The sequence below is a fragment of the Sander lucioperca genome, chromosome 21 (genome assembly GCF_008315115.2).
Source record: "Sander lucioperca isolate FBNREF2018 chromosome 21, SLUC_FBN_1.2, whole genome shotgun sequence".
Lineage (NCBI taxonomy): Eukaryota > Metazoa > Chordata > Actinopteri > Perciformes > Percidae > Sander > Sander lucioperca.
Genome location: NC_050193.1, coordinates 3,084,891 through 3,102,999, shown reverse-complemented (window position 1 = coordinate 3,102,999; position 18,109 = coordinate 3,084,891). Strand labels below are relative to the sequence as shown.

The 18,109-nt window shown below is 44.8% G+C and overlaps 2 protein-coding genes across 2 annotated transcripts in view; one reads left to right on the top strand and one right to left on the bottom strand.

The window, feature by feature from the left end:
• LOC116049982 (keratin, type I cytoskeletal 13-like) overlaps positions 1 to 18,109 on the top strand; it is a 511,520-nt gene that overhangs the window by 77,140 nt on the left and 416,271 nt on the right. The window lies entirely within an intron of this gene.
• The window catches only part of LOC116050016 (NACHT, LRR and PYD domains-containing protein 3-like), a 271,266-nt gene that overhangs the window by 3,261 nt on the left and 249,896 nt on the right, over positions 1 to 18,109 (bottom strand). The window contains 3 exon segments of the mRNA XM_035996640.1: positions 5,931 to 5,977; positions 6,113 to 6,286; positions 12,700 to 12,873. Coding sequence (XP_035852533.1) covers positions 5,931 to 5,977; positions 6,113 to 6,286; positions 12,700 to 12,873 — 395 coding nt within the window.

Genomic DNA, 18,109 nt, shown 5'->3' with positions numbered 1-18,109 from the left:
AGTTCACCATTGTTCCTGACCCCGGGCTGACGTGCAGCTCTCCTGAACTGGCGTGCAACTCTCCTGACTCCGGGCTGGCGTGCAGCTCTCCTGAGCTGGCGTGCAACTTTCCTGACTCCGGGCTGGCGTGCAGCTCTCCTGACTCGGGGTTGGCGTGCAGCTCTCCTGACCCTGGGTTGACGTGCAGCTCTCCTGATTCCGGGTGGACGTGCAGCTCTCCTGATTCCGGGTGGACGTGCAGCTCTCCTGACTCCAGGCTAGCTAGCAGGCCCCCTGAATCCAAGCTAGCTAGCAACTTTCTTGAGTCCCGGCTAGCTAGTAGCCTTCCTGAGCCCAGGCTAGCTAGCAGGCCCCCTAAATTCAGGCTAGCTAGCAACCCCCCTGAAACAAGGCTAGCTAGCAGCCTCTCTGAGCCCCGGCTAGCTAGTAGCCTTCCTGAGCCCAGGCTAGTTAGCAGCTCTTCTGAATCCAGGCTAGCTAGCAGCCTTCTTGAGCCCCGGCTGGCTAGCAGCCCCCTTAAGCCCAAGCTAGCTAGCAGCCCTCCTGAGTCCAGGCTAGTTAGCAGCTCTTCTGAATCCAGGCTAGCTAGCAGCCTTCTTGAGCCCCGGCTGGCTAGCAGCCCTCCTGAGTCCAGGCTAGTTAGCACTCTCCCAGATCCCAGGCTTGCTAGCAGCCTTCCTAGCTTCCCCGAGCTTCCTATTGTTCCCGAGTTTCCTAGAGTTCCTGAGTTTCCTAATGTTTCCGAGTTTCCTAGTGTCCCCAAGCTGCCCAGTTTCCCAGCACTGCGCAGCCTTCCAGAACCGCCGCTGACGTGCAGCCTTCCAGAACCACCGCTGACGTGCAGCCTTCCAGAACCGCCGCTGACGTGCAGCCGCCCAGAACCGCCGCTGACGTGCAGTCTTCAAGAGTCGTCGATGACCGCTCTTCAAGAATCTACGATGACCGCTCTGCTAGAGTCTTCCAGTCGTCTAGAGTCTTTGATGACCGCTCTGCTAGAGTCCTCCAGTCGTCCAGAGTCTCCGATGACCGCTCTGCTAGAGTCTTCCAGTCGTCCAGACTCTTCGATGACCACTCTGCTAGAGTCTTCCAGTCGTCCAGAGTCTTCGATGACCACTCTCCCAGAGTCTACGTCGACAGCTCTTCCAGAGTCCATGTCGACAGCTCTCCCAGAGTCCACGTCTATGGGCAAGCCAGAGGCCTTGCCGGTCTCCGGCATCCAAGAGACTGCCCCTGAGGCTTTGTTGGTCTCTGGAGTCCCAGAGACCTCCCTAGTGACTTTGCCTTTGTTCTGCCCCCATGAGACTTTGCCTGTGGCAGTCAGGCCGACTCCTGCCCATCGTGTCCTGTCGGCGGTCAGGCCGACTCCTGCCCCTCGTGTCCTGTCGGCGGTCAGGCCGACTCCTGCCCCTCGTGTCCTCTCGGCGGTCAGGCCGACTCCTGCCCCTCGTGTCCTCTCGGCGGTCAGGCCAACTCCTGCTCCCCGTGTGTTGTCGGCGGTTCGGCCGACTCCTGCTCCCCGTGTTTTGTCGGTGGTCCGGCCGACTAATGCTCCAGTTACCCTGTCGGCGGAGTTGCCGACTCCTGACCCTGTCTTGTTGTCTGTTACTGATCCTGTTACCTTGTTGGCAGACACTGACCCAGCTGACCCGTCGCCTGTCTCCAGCCCAGCTGACCCGTCGCCTGTCTCCAGCCCAGCTGACCCGTCGCCTGTCTCCAGCCCAGATGCCCCTTCATCTGCTGAGCCTGTCTGGCCACCAGAGGGGATTCACCTTCGCCGCCGGTCTTCAGAAGGAATTCGCCCTCGCAGACGGCCTCCAGAAGGATTCTGCTTTCGCTGTCGCCCTCCAGAGGGGTTTCGCCTTCGTCGCCGTCCTTCAGAGAGGCTTCGCCTTCGCCGCTGGTCTTCAGAAGGGATTCACCCTCGCAGACGGCCTCCAGAGGGGTTTCGCCTTTGTCGCCGTCTTTCAGAGAGGCTTCGCCTTCGCCGCTGGTCTTCAGAAGGGATTCGCCCTCGCAGACGGCCTCCAGAGGGGTTTCGCCTTCGTCGCCGTCCTTCAGAGAGGCTTCGCCTTCGCCGCCAGTCATCTCGGTGCCCTCGACATCCTGTACGGCCACCAGAGAGATTCTGCCTTCGTCGCCGGTGGCCAGAAGGGTTCTGCCTTTGTCGCAGGCCGCCTGAAGGTTTCTGCCTCCGCCGCAGGCCGGCAGAGGGATTCTGCCTTCGTCGCCGGTGGCCAGAAGGTTTCCGCCTCCGTCGCAGGCCGCCAGAGGGATTCTGCCTTCGTCGCAGGCCGCCTGAAGGTATCTGCCTTCGTTGCGGCTCTCAGTCCCCTGTTGCCGAGGCCTCTCAGTCCTCTGTTGCCGAGGCCTCTCAGTCCCCTGTTGCCGAGGCCTCCCAGGGACTCTCTGTGTTTCCCCCGAGTGGCCCCGCTCTGTGTTTCCCCCGAGTGGCCCCGCTCTGTGTTTCCCCCGAGTGGCCCCGCTCTGTTTCCCCCAGGCCTCACCGGCCCTCTGTTTCCCCCAGGCCTCACCGGCCCTCTGTTTCCTTTGTCCCAGTGACTCCATTCCCTAGCCCCACTTGACTTGGTTGCTGACCTGTTTGGCCCTCCTCCGGTCCCCCTCCGCCCTCCCTGGGTTGTCTTTTTGTTCTGTTTTTGGGCCATCTGGGATCTGTCCCTTGGGGGGGGGGGGTACTGTCAGGGTTTTGGTATTTTGTGGTGTGTATTATTTTTGTAGTCGGTTTCTGTTCTGTATTGTGCTTGTTTCCTGTTTTATTTTGTAGTCTGTCTTGTCTCCCTTGTCTTGTCTAGCTTTCTTCCTGTCTGTTTGTTTCCCGCCTTTTTTGATTTGTTCCACCTGTTGTGTCACCTGCCTCTCGTTCCCTCGTTACCTTGTGTATTTAGCCTCTCTGTTTTCCCTTGTCCCTTGTCGGATCGTCTCGTCTTGTTGCTGTGCGTTCTGTTTGTTTCTGCATTCCCTGTCGTGGATTTCCTTTTTGTATTGGATTATATCTCCAAGTACGTTTTGCTTATCTTAAATTAAAACTCTTTAAACTGCATTTGGGTCCTAACCTTGCCTGCCTTCGCACCAGCCCTGATAGCCAAAAAATTTGGAGTCACAGAATACAACGTTCGGAGGTGGCAAGCACAAAAAGAACGACTAAAAAATACCAACAGCCAAAGGAAAGCTTTCCGTGGACCTCAAAGTGGCAAGTTTGCAGAACTTGATGATAGAATCTATGAATATGTGATAGAAAAATGTCGGGATGCGATGCCAATCACAAGAGAAATCATTCGGCTGAGGGCTCTGGAGTTAGCCAAGGAGCTGCACATACCGACAAATGAATTCAAAGCTAGCACTGGGTGGTGTACACGAATGATGCGGCGCAAAGGGCTGACACTGCGTCGTAGAACAAGTCTGGCCCAGCGCCTGCCCTCAGACTTCGAGGAGAAGTTGCTGTCTTTTCAGCGATATGTGCTTAAACTGAGGAAAACTCACTCATACCCCCTGGATCAGAGAGGGAATGCTGACCAAACAACAGTGTTTTTTGACATGCCAACATCTGTCACTGTTGCCAAGAAAGGGGACAAATCAGTTATTGTGCGATCTACCGGAAATGAAAAAAACCGAATCACTGTAATGTTGGCGTGTCTCGCTGATGGGACCAAACTTCCCCCGTATGTGATTTTGAAACGCAAGACTATGCCGAAGGAGACAATGCCAGCTGGCATTATCGTACGTGCCCAGGAAAAGTGCTGGATGGACACTGACCTGGTAGTGGACTGGCTCAAGGTAGTGTGGGGCAGGCGCCGCGGTGCGCTTCATAAGAAGAGAAATATGCTCGTTTTGGATGCATTAGCTTTCTTCCTGTCTTTTTGTTTCCCGCCTTTTTTGATTTGTTCCACCTGTTGTGTCACCTGCCTCTCGTTCCCTCGTTACCTTGTGTATTTAGCCTCTCTGTTTTCCCTTGTCCCTTGTCGGATCGTCTCGTCTTGTTGCTGTGCGTTCTGTTTGTTTCTGCATTCCCTGTCGTGGATTTCCTTTTTGTATTGGATTATATCTCCAAGTAAGTTTTGCTTATCTTAAATTAAAACTCTTTAAACTGCATTTGGGTCCTAACCTTGCCTGCCTTCGCACCAGCCCTGATAGTACGATCCGATCCCAATATATGGACCCAGCAGTTATGGAGTTTGTGCCTCTTTTTCACCCCATGGACTCAGTGGGAGAATTTTTGTTGAAATTTTTTCATGGGCTCCATGAGGAGGATCCTGCCTTTGCTAGGCACCTCATGGATATGCGCTGGCAGGCTACGGCGAGGGAATTCGGCCTCCCTGTCACCAGGCCTGTTTTTCCTCCAGGGCCTCAGCTGACCTGTGTTTCTGAGCCAGAGCTGACCTGTGTTTCTGAGCCTGAGCTGACCTGTGTTCCTGAGCCAGAGCTGACCTGTGTTTCTGAGCCTGAGCTGACCTGTGTTTCTGAGCCTGAGCTGACCTGTGTTCCTGAGCCAGAGCTGACCTGTGTTTCTGAGCCTGAGCTGACCTGTGTACCTGAGCTCAAGGTAGTGTGGGGCAGGCGCCGCGGTGCGCTTCATAAGAAGAGAAATATGCTCGTTTTGGATGCATTCCGCGGACACTTGACGGAGCCCGTCAAAACTCAGTTGCGGAAAATGAACGCCGATCTAGTGATCATACCGGGGTGGATGACAAGCCAGCTACAGGTATTGGATGTAGTTGTCAACAAGTCATTCAAGGATAATCTGCGCAAGAGGTACACTGAGTGGCTCCTGTCAGGCGATCACTCACTGACGCCTACTGGAAAACTTCAGAAGCCAGCAGTCCATCTGCTCTGTACTTGGATCCTCCAAGCATGGGATGCCATAAGCCAGGAGAGCATCATTCATGGATTTAAGAAATGCTGCATATCAAATGCCCTTGATGGGAGCGAGGATGACATTCTGTGGGAGGGGCTCGTGGAGCATCATGATAGTGATGACAGTAAGAGTGAGCATAGCGAGGCAGGGGATCTCTGTGAGGAATATGCCTAGTTTAATGTGCAGCATAAAGGCCCATTTGCACTGCTGTTCTTATTGCAACCCCACAGTTTGGTTTTGTTTCAAGACTTTAATGTCAGATGTGTTTGATTAAAAGCAGATGGTTATTTTCTATCTATCTTCACAGTACCACAATTACATACATACATACATAGGCCTACATAATTATTGCATTTTTGTGAAAAGGTTATTCATTTTTGTCACTCATTCATTCATTTCTGAACTCATTGACATGAGTGCACTTTATTTTGTGACAAATTAATCCAAATATGTAGTGAATGGTGTTAAAATGTTTTTTCCAATGAATTATCACTAGAATTTTCCAATAAAATTATTTTCTGTTGAAAACCAGATTTTTTCCACAAAAATCTCTTTTTTTCCCAAAAATAAGTCTGGAAAATGGGGGGGTCGTCTTATATTCAGGATCGTCTTATATTCGGGTATATACGGTATATATATATATATATATATATATATATAGCAATCCAGTTATAACAATTAATTCAGTTTATAAATACATGTGATGGTGATTTACAGATTTACAGCTGTGTAGACTGAAAACACACACAATCACAACAAACAAAATGTTTTATTATTAAGATTCTGTCTGTCAGCCTGTTTTTCATTTCCACCTGATCACCTGCAGCTGGCTCTAAAACCATGTGTACGCTGGTCTGAAGTCAGTGTGACGTGCACACCTTCTGTTTATAGAAATACCAGTTTATCTGTAAAAGTATTTGTGCATTTGTGTCGTAGATCTGGTCCCAGGTCTCCATTCGGGGAGGAACTAGAAGGTAAATCCACCTCAACTCACTTTATTCTATTATTCTAGAGCAACAAGCAGCTGAGTTCTCATGAATCAAACTTTAAACACACTCACACTTCCTCACGCCAGGTCTCAGTCTCTGTTGTCCACCATGGTCCGTCCTGCAGGAAGAAAAAAAGTCAGAATCAACTTCATACACCTTCACTCAGATCCTCCATTAATCATGAACCAGAGCTCATCAGTTAGTGACAGAGAAACAGTGGGAGAGCTGCTGTTGTCTGTCCATCTATCCTTACCTGAGAGTGTCCAGTCTCCAGTTGGGATCCTTAAGTCCAGCTGACAGCAGCTTCAATCCTGAGTCTCCTGGATGATTGTAGCTCAGGTCCAGCACTCTCAGATGGGAGGGGTTGAAGCTCAGAGCTGAGGCCAGAGAAGTAGAGCCTTCCTCTGAGACCAGACAGAATGACAGACTACACACACACACACACACACACAGTGGAGATATTATCAGACTGTGAAAGGAACACTTTGCGGAAGTCCTAAACCTGCTCCCTGTGGCAAGGCACCAGGCAGATGAGGTTCAGTCTGACATACCGGAGGTTCTGAAGATGGGGTAGTGGGAAGTGTGCTCCAACTATTGCTTATCACAAAGCTTATGCTAACTCCTTCAGTACAATATGGCTGCCACATTTAACCCTGTGAAAACCAAGCAATTTGTTAACGTTTTTGCTCCTGTCACATTGTTACTCACTGTGGGCACTCTGTAAGTCTTGCATCTCAAATTAATGGGATATTTCACCGTTGTAAAGATGAATATATCTTTAAATTGGGTCACATATGTAGTAGAAATGTGACATTTCTTTAGAAATTGGTGGCTTTCCGAGAAAAGCCAGAAAATGTGTTTTTGGCCCATGTGGATGAAAGACACCGAATCCCAGAATGCACTTGCTTCGCTGCTTTAGAGTCCACTCCCAAGCCACACCTACCATTTTCAGACAGACAGAGAGTGAGACAGTCAACTCAACTCAAGTGTGTTTTATTGTCATTTCAATCATATACACGAACGTTTCACCGTGGCTCAAGTGGTGTTACACATTTAAAATATATAAAAACAACATTATATAAAAACGACATACAAAACAGGCTACATTTAGTGCACACACATTATAGGCTCCGTAAAGTTCAGCTAACACATACTAGCATTAGCGCTTGGTGGCCTGTAAACACCGAGTATAAACACAGCTGTAAATTTGCGTGGAATATACAATGGTCGGCATTTAACAGTCACAAACTCCACCAGCAGTTAGCAGTTAGTTGGATACAAGCCGCCCATTTCTGCACCAGTCCGTGTTAACACAGCCCACCTCCACTAGTCTTACCCGGCGACAGAGCAGCAGGCCTGGTAGCTGGATAGTCCGGTACACTGTTGTTCAGCCATGTTTCCACAACAACAAAAACACAGCAGTCTCTGAAGTCGCGTTGGGAGTTTCGTTGAAGTTGGAAGTAGTCCAGTTTGTTGTCTAATGAGCGAACACTTGCAAGCAGGATTGACTGATACTCCAGCCCTCGTTCGCGTTTCACCACTGCGGATGTCCCCTTACCGGCATCGGGCGACACCGCAGGCTGAGGTGCTGGTCTCCGTAGCAGGCAAAGCTCGTTTAGTGTGTCGAGTATTCCGTCTGTAATGAAGTTTCCTGCCTATTCTCCGATCTCTACCAATGTATCCCGGTGGTACACATGTGCGGTAGTTTGAATGCGCATAATTGTTGTAAAAGTTTTCTGCTGAAAAGACAAAGCCTGTTTAGCTTAGCTTCAAGATGGCTGACACTTGTTTTGCTTCGGCTCGCTTCGGATAAAGACGACAGTCCAACCCTCTATGGGCGGGTTGAAAACATGCGGAAGTAGCTCCTACTACTGGCTGTAGTCTATTGCCTCTGGGCAAAAAAATCTTCCGATGAAGCAAAAATCGCCGTCATCAGAAGATTTTTTCCAGACCCACAATACAGAGATCTCTCGTCTCAGGGGGACATGAGGGAGGGAAGCACGGTCATTCGAAAATACTACCGGGTTTCTACTGATACAAAGCTTAATGCTAAATCGATGAAGTATCCCTTTAACAAGCACAACCATGGCCAGAAGCAGTAATAGCTCCTAAATGTATTTTGAGCAGTATCAGGCATAATATACAGGGGGGATAGTATCACCAGTCAAAACTGGCCAGTTCAAACCCCCAAGTATCTTATATTAATGATGAATGAAAGATTTTAACTGTTATAAAACATGATAAGTGGTTGACTTTCTAAATTCAACGTAATTGGCAAGCAAAGAAAAAATATTTTTCACACAACCCCCCCCACGTGTGAGACTTGGTTGCGCAAAACCCTTCTACCTGTTTTTTAAGGACACAGCACAGCGGGTGCGACTCGTGGGTGCATTTAGCATGAAGGAAAATGTAAAAGGCCGGTCGAAAGTCTGCGCTTCTTTTCCTGGAACTGTAATTCTTTCAGAAGACTTGTGCAATAAATCCATACTTTTATATCCAATATTGATAGTCTTTTGTCAATATTTTATTCATTTTCTGCTGCCCCCCCCCATGTTGAACCATAGACTGTATATATTAATGGACAGAGCATGTGTGACGTCACCCATTGGTTTGTGGAGATCAGTTATCCGTCGTCGAGTTTGCGTTTATGGGCGCAGCCATCCTGGTTGCGGATGTGACGTTTTTAGACGAGAGGGCGGAGAGAGGGAGGAGCCATAGACTGTTGGGCGGTGTCTGACTGGTTTTTTTTTTTGGAGTTGGCAACGCTGTTCAACACGTTCACTGGCAATCTGGATGCAACTGCTGGTGAAAGCTAGTATACATAATTCGAGGTAAGATATAGCTTCGCTAGGTTTTAAATATATCTTTGTCCAGTAGTTATATTACATATAAGATGAGTCACATTGTAAAGTACATGTATCTGAAGTTATTATGTAACGTTAGCTAGCCACTTATGGTAAAACATGCTAGTTAATTTTCTGCAAATCGAAGTTTACGTTGTCCTAATTTAAACGTAGTATCAGCGAAATGCAAAACGGGGATTGTCAATGCTTATCATTATCTAACGCTAAGTATTAGCAGATGTATAACCAAGTTTCTTATAACATTTGGTTAACTGTAACAACCATAATGCACTGATAATGTCTTGCTACTGTTTGCTCCATCAGTCTATGGTTGGCGCATTTAGCCTTTACATGCTTTTAAGAGCTAACGTTAGCAGAAATAAGCTCATTTAACTAAATTAAAGTTACACTAAAGAACAATAGACTGTTGTTGATTCATCTGTATTCTCCCCCGATAATTAATGAAGTACAGTTACATGCTAGTGTGCATATATATTTAACTATGAGGGGCTCAAATGGAAATTGATGACTCTCTTTCACAAATAGGAGTGTGGAGAGCCACGATGGCATGTGCACCCACCTAATGCCTCAGAAGTAAGTCCATCTTCTCTGGCATCACCCAGAGATGCAGGTGGAGGGCTGTTAACAATCCGGGGAAGATCGACAAGGCTCGCAGGTTTTTTTTTCTTTTTCCACTGTGCATTACAGACAACCAAAAGACTGTCACACTATGCTCACTGTAATTGTAAAGGCAGCTTTTATTTCTTTACCCAGGCATTTGGACTTGACTGAACAGAGTGCTGCACAAGTGCTTTAAGCTTTATATGTTAAGCTATATTTTTATATTGTGGTTTGTAATGTCAACCATTTCTACTGTAATTAACAATGTGGCACCAGTGATTCAACTACCTCTTTTTATTATGCATACATGTCTTGTGACAGTTAAGTTTGCCTTTACCTTGACCCACAGCAGTGTTTTATGTGTGGAATTTACACTGGATTGTAAAAGGTGAACTACATTTTTTAATTCATCAATTTAACATAATCTTAAAAATATTGCCAGTATTATTTGTGGTTTATGTAGTTTTTGAAGTTAATGCCCATTTCAATGTGAAATAAAGGTCTTTCTAAAGCTACATTTGTTGTTTTTCTGTAGTAACTATAGGAACATACACAATATTGTAGTCATACAAGACGACATTGGTAATTTGATAGAATTTGTAATAGATTAAAAGTGTCTATTTTGGCTTTAATCAACATAAATATGATTTCTTAAATGTTACCATACATGAATGTTGACAAAGAAGGATCAGGGAAATGTAGTTTGTGCTTTTCTTGTGTGTCTTTATGTACTTGTCAATTTTAATCACCATAAAAACACTTCACCAAAATCCTTTTAGATTCATTTATAGACATATTTATTTTGACATACATAGTCAAGTGTTTAGTAGGTAATTGAAAATGCACTAGGTGCTGTTTAATCTGTGTAGGGTTATTGCAAATTCATTATAACAAAAGTATTATCACAAATTGTTGGTTGATTGTGGTAGATGAGAGGCAGTTGGAACACAGACTCCCACACTCTAGATTCCTCTCCTGCAATAAGAGACAGACAGAGAGAGGGAGAGAGGAGAGACAGACAGAGAGATGGAGGGAGGAGAGACAGACAGAGAGAGGGAGGGAGGAGAGACAGAGAAGCTACCTAGGAGCAGCTGGCCTAACATTAACACAAGAGGACACATCTATTACAGGACTCACATTTTGAACCTCTAAATACCAATGACTGCTAAAGTGCTTAAAGTTGGTCTGTCCTTTCAGCAGAAGAAGCTGAACCAAAAATGATTTTCTGGCATCGTTATAATCTGAACACATTTGAGAACTTCGGATGTGGTCAATGAAATCTGTTTTCCACAACAAGATGACTGGCACCAAATACGCTGCTCTATACACCAGGTCTTCCTTCTGTAGGCTCTGGTCATTCAGTTTTCAGGGTGGATACCTTTGTAAAAGACAAACATGTAGTTAAGGCATGGTAGATCACAATGAATTATATTAATATTTGAGCTTGTACATAAAGGTATGCTTCAGTTGAGGACATGCAGTATTAAGTAAACATACTCCTACATGTTAAATTTATCTTAGACAATGTGTATTGTACGCAACACTTTTTTAGTGATATGTACATTTTAGTAATAAACAGAATTTGTAAATATAGATTGTAACATGTATGTGACTCATCTTAAAACAGATTAATGTGCTGACAGAAGGTCTTCAAATAGATTAGCAGACACAACTACAGTAAGTGGAAGAAAGACATCAGTGTAACAGCATCAACAACAGTGGTTAATAACTCCTGCAACAGCATGCTTGTTAGGTACATTAACAGTCTGAAATAATGTATTTAGAATTTTGAGAAAAGATTTTTGGAGTATATTGAACCTGGTGGTTTATACAATACATTTGGCTGCAGAACTGAAGATTTTTCAAGATAGAACACTTATGTAACTTTACAGTAATATATATATATATATATATATATATATATATATATATATATATATATATATATATATATTTTTTTTTTCATGTGGGACATTTTATCGCAAAAACGGATATTCTGGCCCACTGCCCCGTCCGTCGACGCGCTCCAGCGCGGCTTTGTCCAAGGTGAGGGTGACGGTGATGCTGTGTGGGTGTCTGTGCCTGTCCTTCGGGCGCTTCCGGGTAACGTTTCCCAACTCTCGGGCGGGGTACATATATTTCAGTATATTCAAGTTAAAGCAGTCTCCGCTTGTCCCGTGCGAATGCCCCACACAAAACTAACTAAACGAAACTTTCTAAATCACACGCGGTCTCAAAATGATTATAATCCCGTACGAATAGGGTTTATATGAATTTACACTATAACGTTAGCTATATCAGGCTTTGACTTTAAGCTAACATTACCATTATGTGCGGATCGATTAGCAATAACATCACATATGGTTAAACACAGATCACCGGCGAGACCGTTGTGCATACCTACTGTATACGACTGTAACGTTAAATATATATATTTTAATCCGTTTATACGGTCTGGTCTGCATAACGTTATTAGTTAGCCCGCTAGCTTGGTTAGCAAGGTGCAATCTAGCTAGCTAACTGATATTAATTGGGATGCTAACGTTGGCTAACGAAAAACAGTATTAAAACAAAATGTAACGTTACTTACCAGAAAAACTGAACTGCCGACTCCTTTGAGTGTCTTGTTGTACAACCGAACGTTGAACAAGACATTATTAGGCGACCAAGTGTCACAGTCACGAAGACGAAAGCTGGTCAACCCCCAAAATAAAGTTTACGTGCCATGGATAAACTTTGCTAAACCTCTGTCATGATTGACAAGCCGCGAACTGTCAATCACATCATAGCCCTAAAACACCCCCTGCTTTATCGCCGATTTTAAAATCAACGAGACCATAATTCAAAAAATGAACATCATTCTGTGTTGCAGAAGACTTAAAACTAGCGATTGAGACCATAAACTCTTAATTGAAATGTTTACTGAGGTAATAAATCAAGTGAGAAGTGGGTCATTTCGCCATAGACTTCTATAGAAACCGACCTTTTTGCAACCGCACGTGTCGCCTCCTGCTGGAATTCAGATAGAATGCAGGTTTAAGGCACTTCCGCATTTGCCGCATTTTGCTGAACCGGATGCGCTGTCCACTAATATATACAGTCTATGTGTTGAACCCAGAGTTACGCCCATGAGCAGTATAACACAGTTATTATAGCATAAAACATGAAAAAGCAAAAACGTAAGTTAAACCTACTGTCGGCTGGTTCTACCGAGACACATTCACGAACGAATTTTGAGAATCCCATACAAAAAAACTTTTTTTCAGCTCCTTTCTTGGGTAAGTGGTTTTACTTTTTTAAACAAAACATGCATCTGGGGTTAGGATGGTACAGCATCATACATATGTTTAATTTGAATTGTTACACAAACACTAACCTGAGAGTTTCCAGTCTGCAGTGTGGACTCTTCAGTCCAGCAGACACCAGCTTCACTCCTGAATCCTGCAGGTCGTTGTTACTCAGGTCCAGCTCTCTCAGTCTAGAGGACTGGGAGCTGAGAACTGAGGACAGGGCTTCACAGCTTCTCTCTGACAGGTTACAGCCACTCAGCCTGAAGAGGAATAAGCAATACATGAGAAAACAAAAGTTATTTATTTTCTGAATAAAGAAAAACTACATTTAATCTGGATAGTTGTTTGTGCACGTACAGAGCTTTGTTGGAGGCTTTGACCACTGGCAGCAGCCTCAGAAGAGCCTCCTCTGAAGCAGAGTATTTCTTCAGGTCAAACACGTCCAGATATTTTTCTGATGACAGTAAGATGAAGACCAGAGCTGACCACTGAGCAGGAGACAGTTTATCTATGGAGAGACTTCCTGAACTCAGGGACTGTTGGATCTGCTCCACTAGAGAATGATTATTCAGTTCATTCAGAGAGTGGAACAGATTGATGCTTCTCTCTGCAGACAGATTCTCACTGATCTTCTTCTTGATGTACTCAACTGTATTCTGATTGGTCTGTGAGACACATCCGGTCTGTGTCAGCAGACCTCGTAAAAGAGTCTGATTGGACTGTAGTGAAAGACCCAGGAGGAAGCGCAGGAATAAGTCCAGGTGTCCATTTGGACTCTGTAAGGCCTTGTCCACAGCACTCTGGTAGAACTGTGTTGATGTTGTTTGTTCTTCTGACAGTAGGTTGACTTCTGAGTTGATGAATGTCAGATGGACATGAAGAGCAGCCAGAAACTCCTGAACACTCAGATGGACAAAGCAGAACACCTTGTCCTGGTACAGTCCTCTTTCCTCTTTAAAGATCTGTGTGAACACTCCTGAGTACACTGAGGCTGCTCTGATATCGATGCCACACTCTGTCAGGTCTGATTCGTAAAAGATCAGGTTGCCTTTCTGCAGCTGCTCAAAAGCCAGTTTTCCCAAAGACTTGATCATCTTCCTGCTCTCTGGACTCCAGTGTGGATCAGTCTCGGCTCCTCCATCATACTTGATGTTCTTCACTTTTGACTGAACCACCAGGAAGTGGATGTACATCTCAGTCAGGGTCTTGGGCAGCTCTATTCCCTCTTTGGTCTTCAACACGTCCTGCAGAACTGTAGCAGTGATCCAGCAGAAGACTGGGATGTGGCACATGATGTGGAGGCTTCGTGATGTCTTGATGTGGGAGATGATTCTGCTGGCCTGCTCCTCATCTCTGAATCTCTTCCTGAAGTACTCCTCCTTCTGTGGGTCAGTGAACCCTCTGACCTCTGTCACCATGTCAACAAACTCAGGTGGGATCTGATTGGCTGCTGCAGGTCTTGTGGTTATCCAGAGGCGAGCAGAGGGAAGCAGTTTCCCCCTGATGAGGTTTGTCAGCAGCACATCCACTGAGGTAGACTCTGTAACATCAGACAGGATCTCAGTGTTGTGGAAGTCCAGAGGAATTCGACACTCATCCAGACCGTCAAAGATAAACACGACCTCTTCAAACCTGCAGATTCCTGCTTCTTTGGTTTCACTAAAGAAGTAATCAACAAGTTCCACCAAGCTGTACTTTTCCTCTTTCAGCACATTCAGCTCTCTGAAGGTGAATGGAAATGTGAACTGGATGTCCTGGTTGGCTTTGTCTTCAGCCCAGTCCAGAGTGAACTTCTGTGTTAAGACTGTTTTCCCGATGCCAGCCACTCCCTTTGTCATCACTGTTCTGATTGGTTCATCTCTTCCAGGTGGGGTTTTAAAGATGTCTTCTTTTCCGATTCTTGTTTCTGGTCTGTCTGGTTTCCTGGATGCTGTTTCAATCTGTCTGACCTCATGTTCATCATTGACCTCTGCAGTCCCTCCCTCTATGATGTAGATCTCTGTGAACATCTGATTCAGAAGGGTTGGGTTTCCTGCTTTAGCAATCCCCTCAAACACACACTGGAACTTCTTGTTTAGGTTACATTTCAGTTTAAGCTTACCACCTGCAGCAAGACTTCCTGAATGAACACACAACAAAGAAGATCAATAAGTGATTTATAAAGTACACATGGCAGTTTACTTCCCCTAAAGATATAAAAACTTACTGCTCTGCAGACAGTCAGCCAGCTCCTCCTGCTTCATTCTCCTCAGGAAGTGCAGTGTGAGCTTTAGAAATGCCTCTCTGATGCTCCTCCTCTGATCTTCATCCTCACCATCCAACACCTCCTCACCCTCCCTCTGACTCTCTGAGCATTCTGGGTAATCTGGAATCAGTAGCTTCTGGATCTTTTTCAGGTCGTTCTTCACAAAAGTAACAATGTCCTCCTCCAGCAGCTGGAACAGAAAAATATATGAATGACCAAATCAAACTGAAATGATGGAAGCAAACATCAGATCCATGTTGGACAGACTGACAATCTACTGGTCTAAAACGTACACCAGATGATTGTGAACAAGCTAGATGTAAAAGTAGTTGTTGTACATGTACAGACCATAAATATGGAGTCTAGGTGTGTTTGATGCTGCTGGGCAGACTGACCACTGTGAACCTCTGAGCTCTCCTGGTCCACTCTGTGGAGGAATCAGGAAGAATTAGCTTACAGTATGTCTGTCTACACAGAGACACACAGAAAGTAAAGGTCTTCTGAATTAAAGTGTTGATTACAGCATTGAATCACATGGTTTTCCCTGACATTAAATTGTTGGTCGTACTGCTGATCCCACTGTGATTCAACAGGAAGAACTAAGAAGCCAGGCAGAGTTTTGCTCTAAAACTGAGCTACAACACCAGAGAGCGATTCCCCAAAGTTGAACAGGTTGGAACGATAATCAACATTGTTTGATGGATCAGACCAACAGGAAGGCAGCACAGTTTCTTTTGTTCTCAGTTTTAAATCCTCACCTTTGATCAACAGAGTGATGTCCATCTCTGAAGGCCACAGGCCAATCCTTAGACCGGTCACTCTTCATGGACACACAGCTGGGTTCTGGTTCTTCCAGCTTTCTCCTGATAGAAACACATAAAAACTGAATATAATCTGCACTGTACACAGAACACTGTGCAACAATGGATTGTGGATACATTTCAAACAATATTTTCTCAAAAAAAAAACAGTTTTAAAGGGACAGAGTGAATCCATGTGAAACACACAGGTGGGCTGCATCTTGTAGACCACTATCAGATATGCATGGTAAGGAGCAGGTTGCTTCTGGGTTGCCCCCTGCTGTTCTGTTATTCTTGGCAAGGCCACATGCCCTAGTAAAGGATTATGGGTGGCCTGCTTGCTAAAGTCCAGTTCAGACCAAAGATTCTGGACGAGACTAGTTGAAACATTCTGAAAGCTGGCAGTTTACACCAATGACTCACAATTGAAGATCTGACACTAACACTCTGTAGTGTTTTTCTCAGTTTTAAATCCTCACCTTGGATCACCAGAGTGACGTCCAGCTCTGAAGGCCACAGGCCAATCCTTAGACCGGTCACTCTTCATGGACACACAGCTGGGTTCAGGTTCAGGTCCAGCAGAGTCAGGTGTGATCTGCTGCTCTGGGCTTTACCACAACATAGACAGAGGTTGAGGGCCCTATTCTACCTGCACCTGAACACAACTCCCTGTAAGACCAGTACGCCCATGGGCGCAAAGATGTGCATTTGCTGTTTAAACAACGTGCTGGACGGGAAACTGACAACTGCATCGGTCTTAAACTAGCAAAGACACTTCCGTTGGGCTTTGCGCTGCGCCAGGTGCAAGATAGGGCCCTGAGTGTGAATAATGTTGGTGATAGTGGGAAATCATTTCCTATGCATATTCTTTCATATCTTATATGTTGATAGTTGTTATTCTAGATATCTTGGTAATGTCCTGTATGTGCAGGTAACGTTAGATTGTATTGAGAAAGGATGACAGCTGGATATGTGTTGTAATTTAACAAAGTACAAATACTTTGCTACTGTACTTTTTCACGTTTCTGTACTTTACTTCGTTATTTATATTTCCGGAAACTTTTACTTTTACTCCACTACATTTCCTAAATAAAATATATACTTTTACTCCACAACATTTCCTAAATAAAATGTATACTTTTACTCCACAACATTTCCTAAATAAAATGTATACTTTTACTCCACTACATTTCCCTGAAGCATCTTAGTTCTCGTTACTACAAAATAAAATCTGAAGAAATTTGTTACACTGGAAAAAAACAGGTTTGGTGAATGATTGTTCCTAGATTGCCAAGATAATGCTCCATTCCAGTTGGTGACGTGATGCCTGTTTGTATCCAAGCGGCAAGAAAACAACCATAGGCCAAAACTAAAGAAGAAGAGGACACATAATGACTGATAGTGTCATGGAAGCACCTGGTGCAGGTTCTGCTGCCATGGTAACAGATGATGATCACCCAACAACAGTGGTGATGAAGATAACATTACACACTTTTGGCCATGAAGTTCATAATCAAAGTTTTTTTTACTTGTACTTTTACTTATAATACTTAAGTACATTTAATATCAGAAAATGACTCTTGAAACTTAAGTACAGTAAATATTGGCTACTTTAAGACTTTTACTCAAGTAATATTCTAAGAGGTCAAAAAAGTCATTTACTGGTCAAATACTTGTACTTTTACTCAAGTATTGCTTTCAAGTACTTTATATAAGACTGCAGCTGGACATGTGTGAGTGAGACAGAGGAACCAATACTATTTCAAGTTCATCTTTTCTCCTCTGAGCTGGGACTACAGTGTGTATTTAACATTAGATGTGAGATGGTGCCAGATTTCAGTTTGTTCAGTGTCTTCTAGTGTATGGTAGGCGTTAGAGAGAGGAACGATGGCCATGTTGCAGCACTCTCTCTCCCAGTATATTGAGTAAAAAGTACTATTAAGTACTTAATAGAAGATCATGAGTCCATCTCATCATCACTACAAGTTTGTGTATTTCAGGTGGTGGAGTGATGTGAGTGCTGGACAGTTAGAGATGGTCATTTCACCTCTGAGCTTTGGTCTGGCTGTCCTGTTCCCCACACAGAGTGGTTTCTCTGTCCTCACACTGATCCATGCTGCTGAACTCAGCCTCTCATCTGCAGAGGAAACATAATTTGGTATTGGCTCTTCTTGTCTCTTTCACATCACTGTCAGTTGAATGCATAATCAGCTGCTGTAGTTCTACTCTGGACGTTTATCAAAGACACCTCTGTAGCCTCAAAACGCTGAGAACATGCAACTTGTTTGCACGACGACAAAGAGACATAAATGTTACACCAATAAAAATAAACTACAAAGTAAACAAGTAAACAACAATGACTTGTAATCATTATAGGAGTTATTTAGCTTTGTCTCTGTTGAAATCTGGCTGTCGTATGAAGAGGCATTTAGCTGGAGGGTTGGGGAAAAC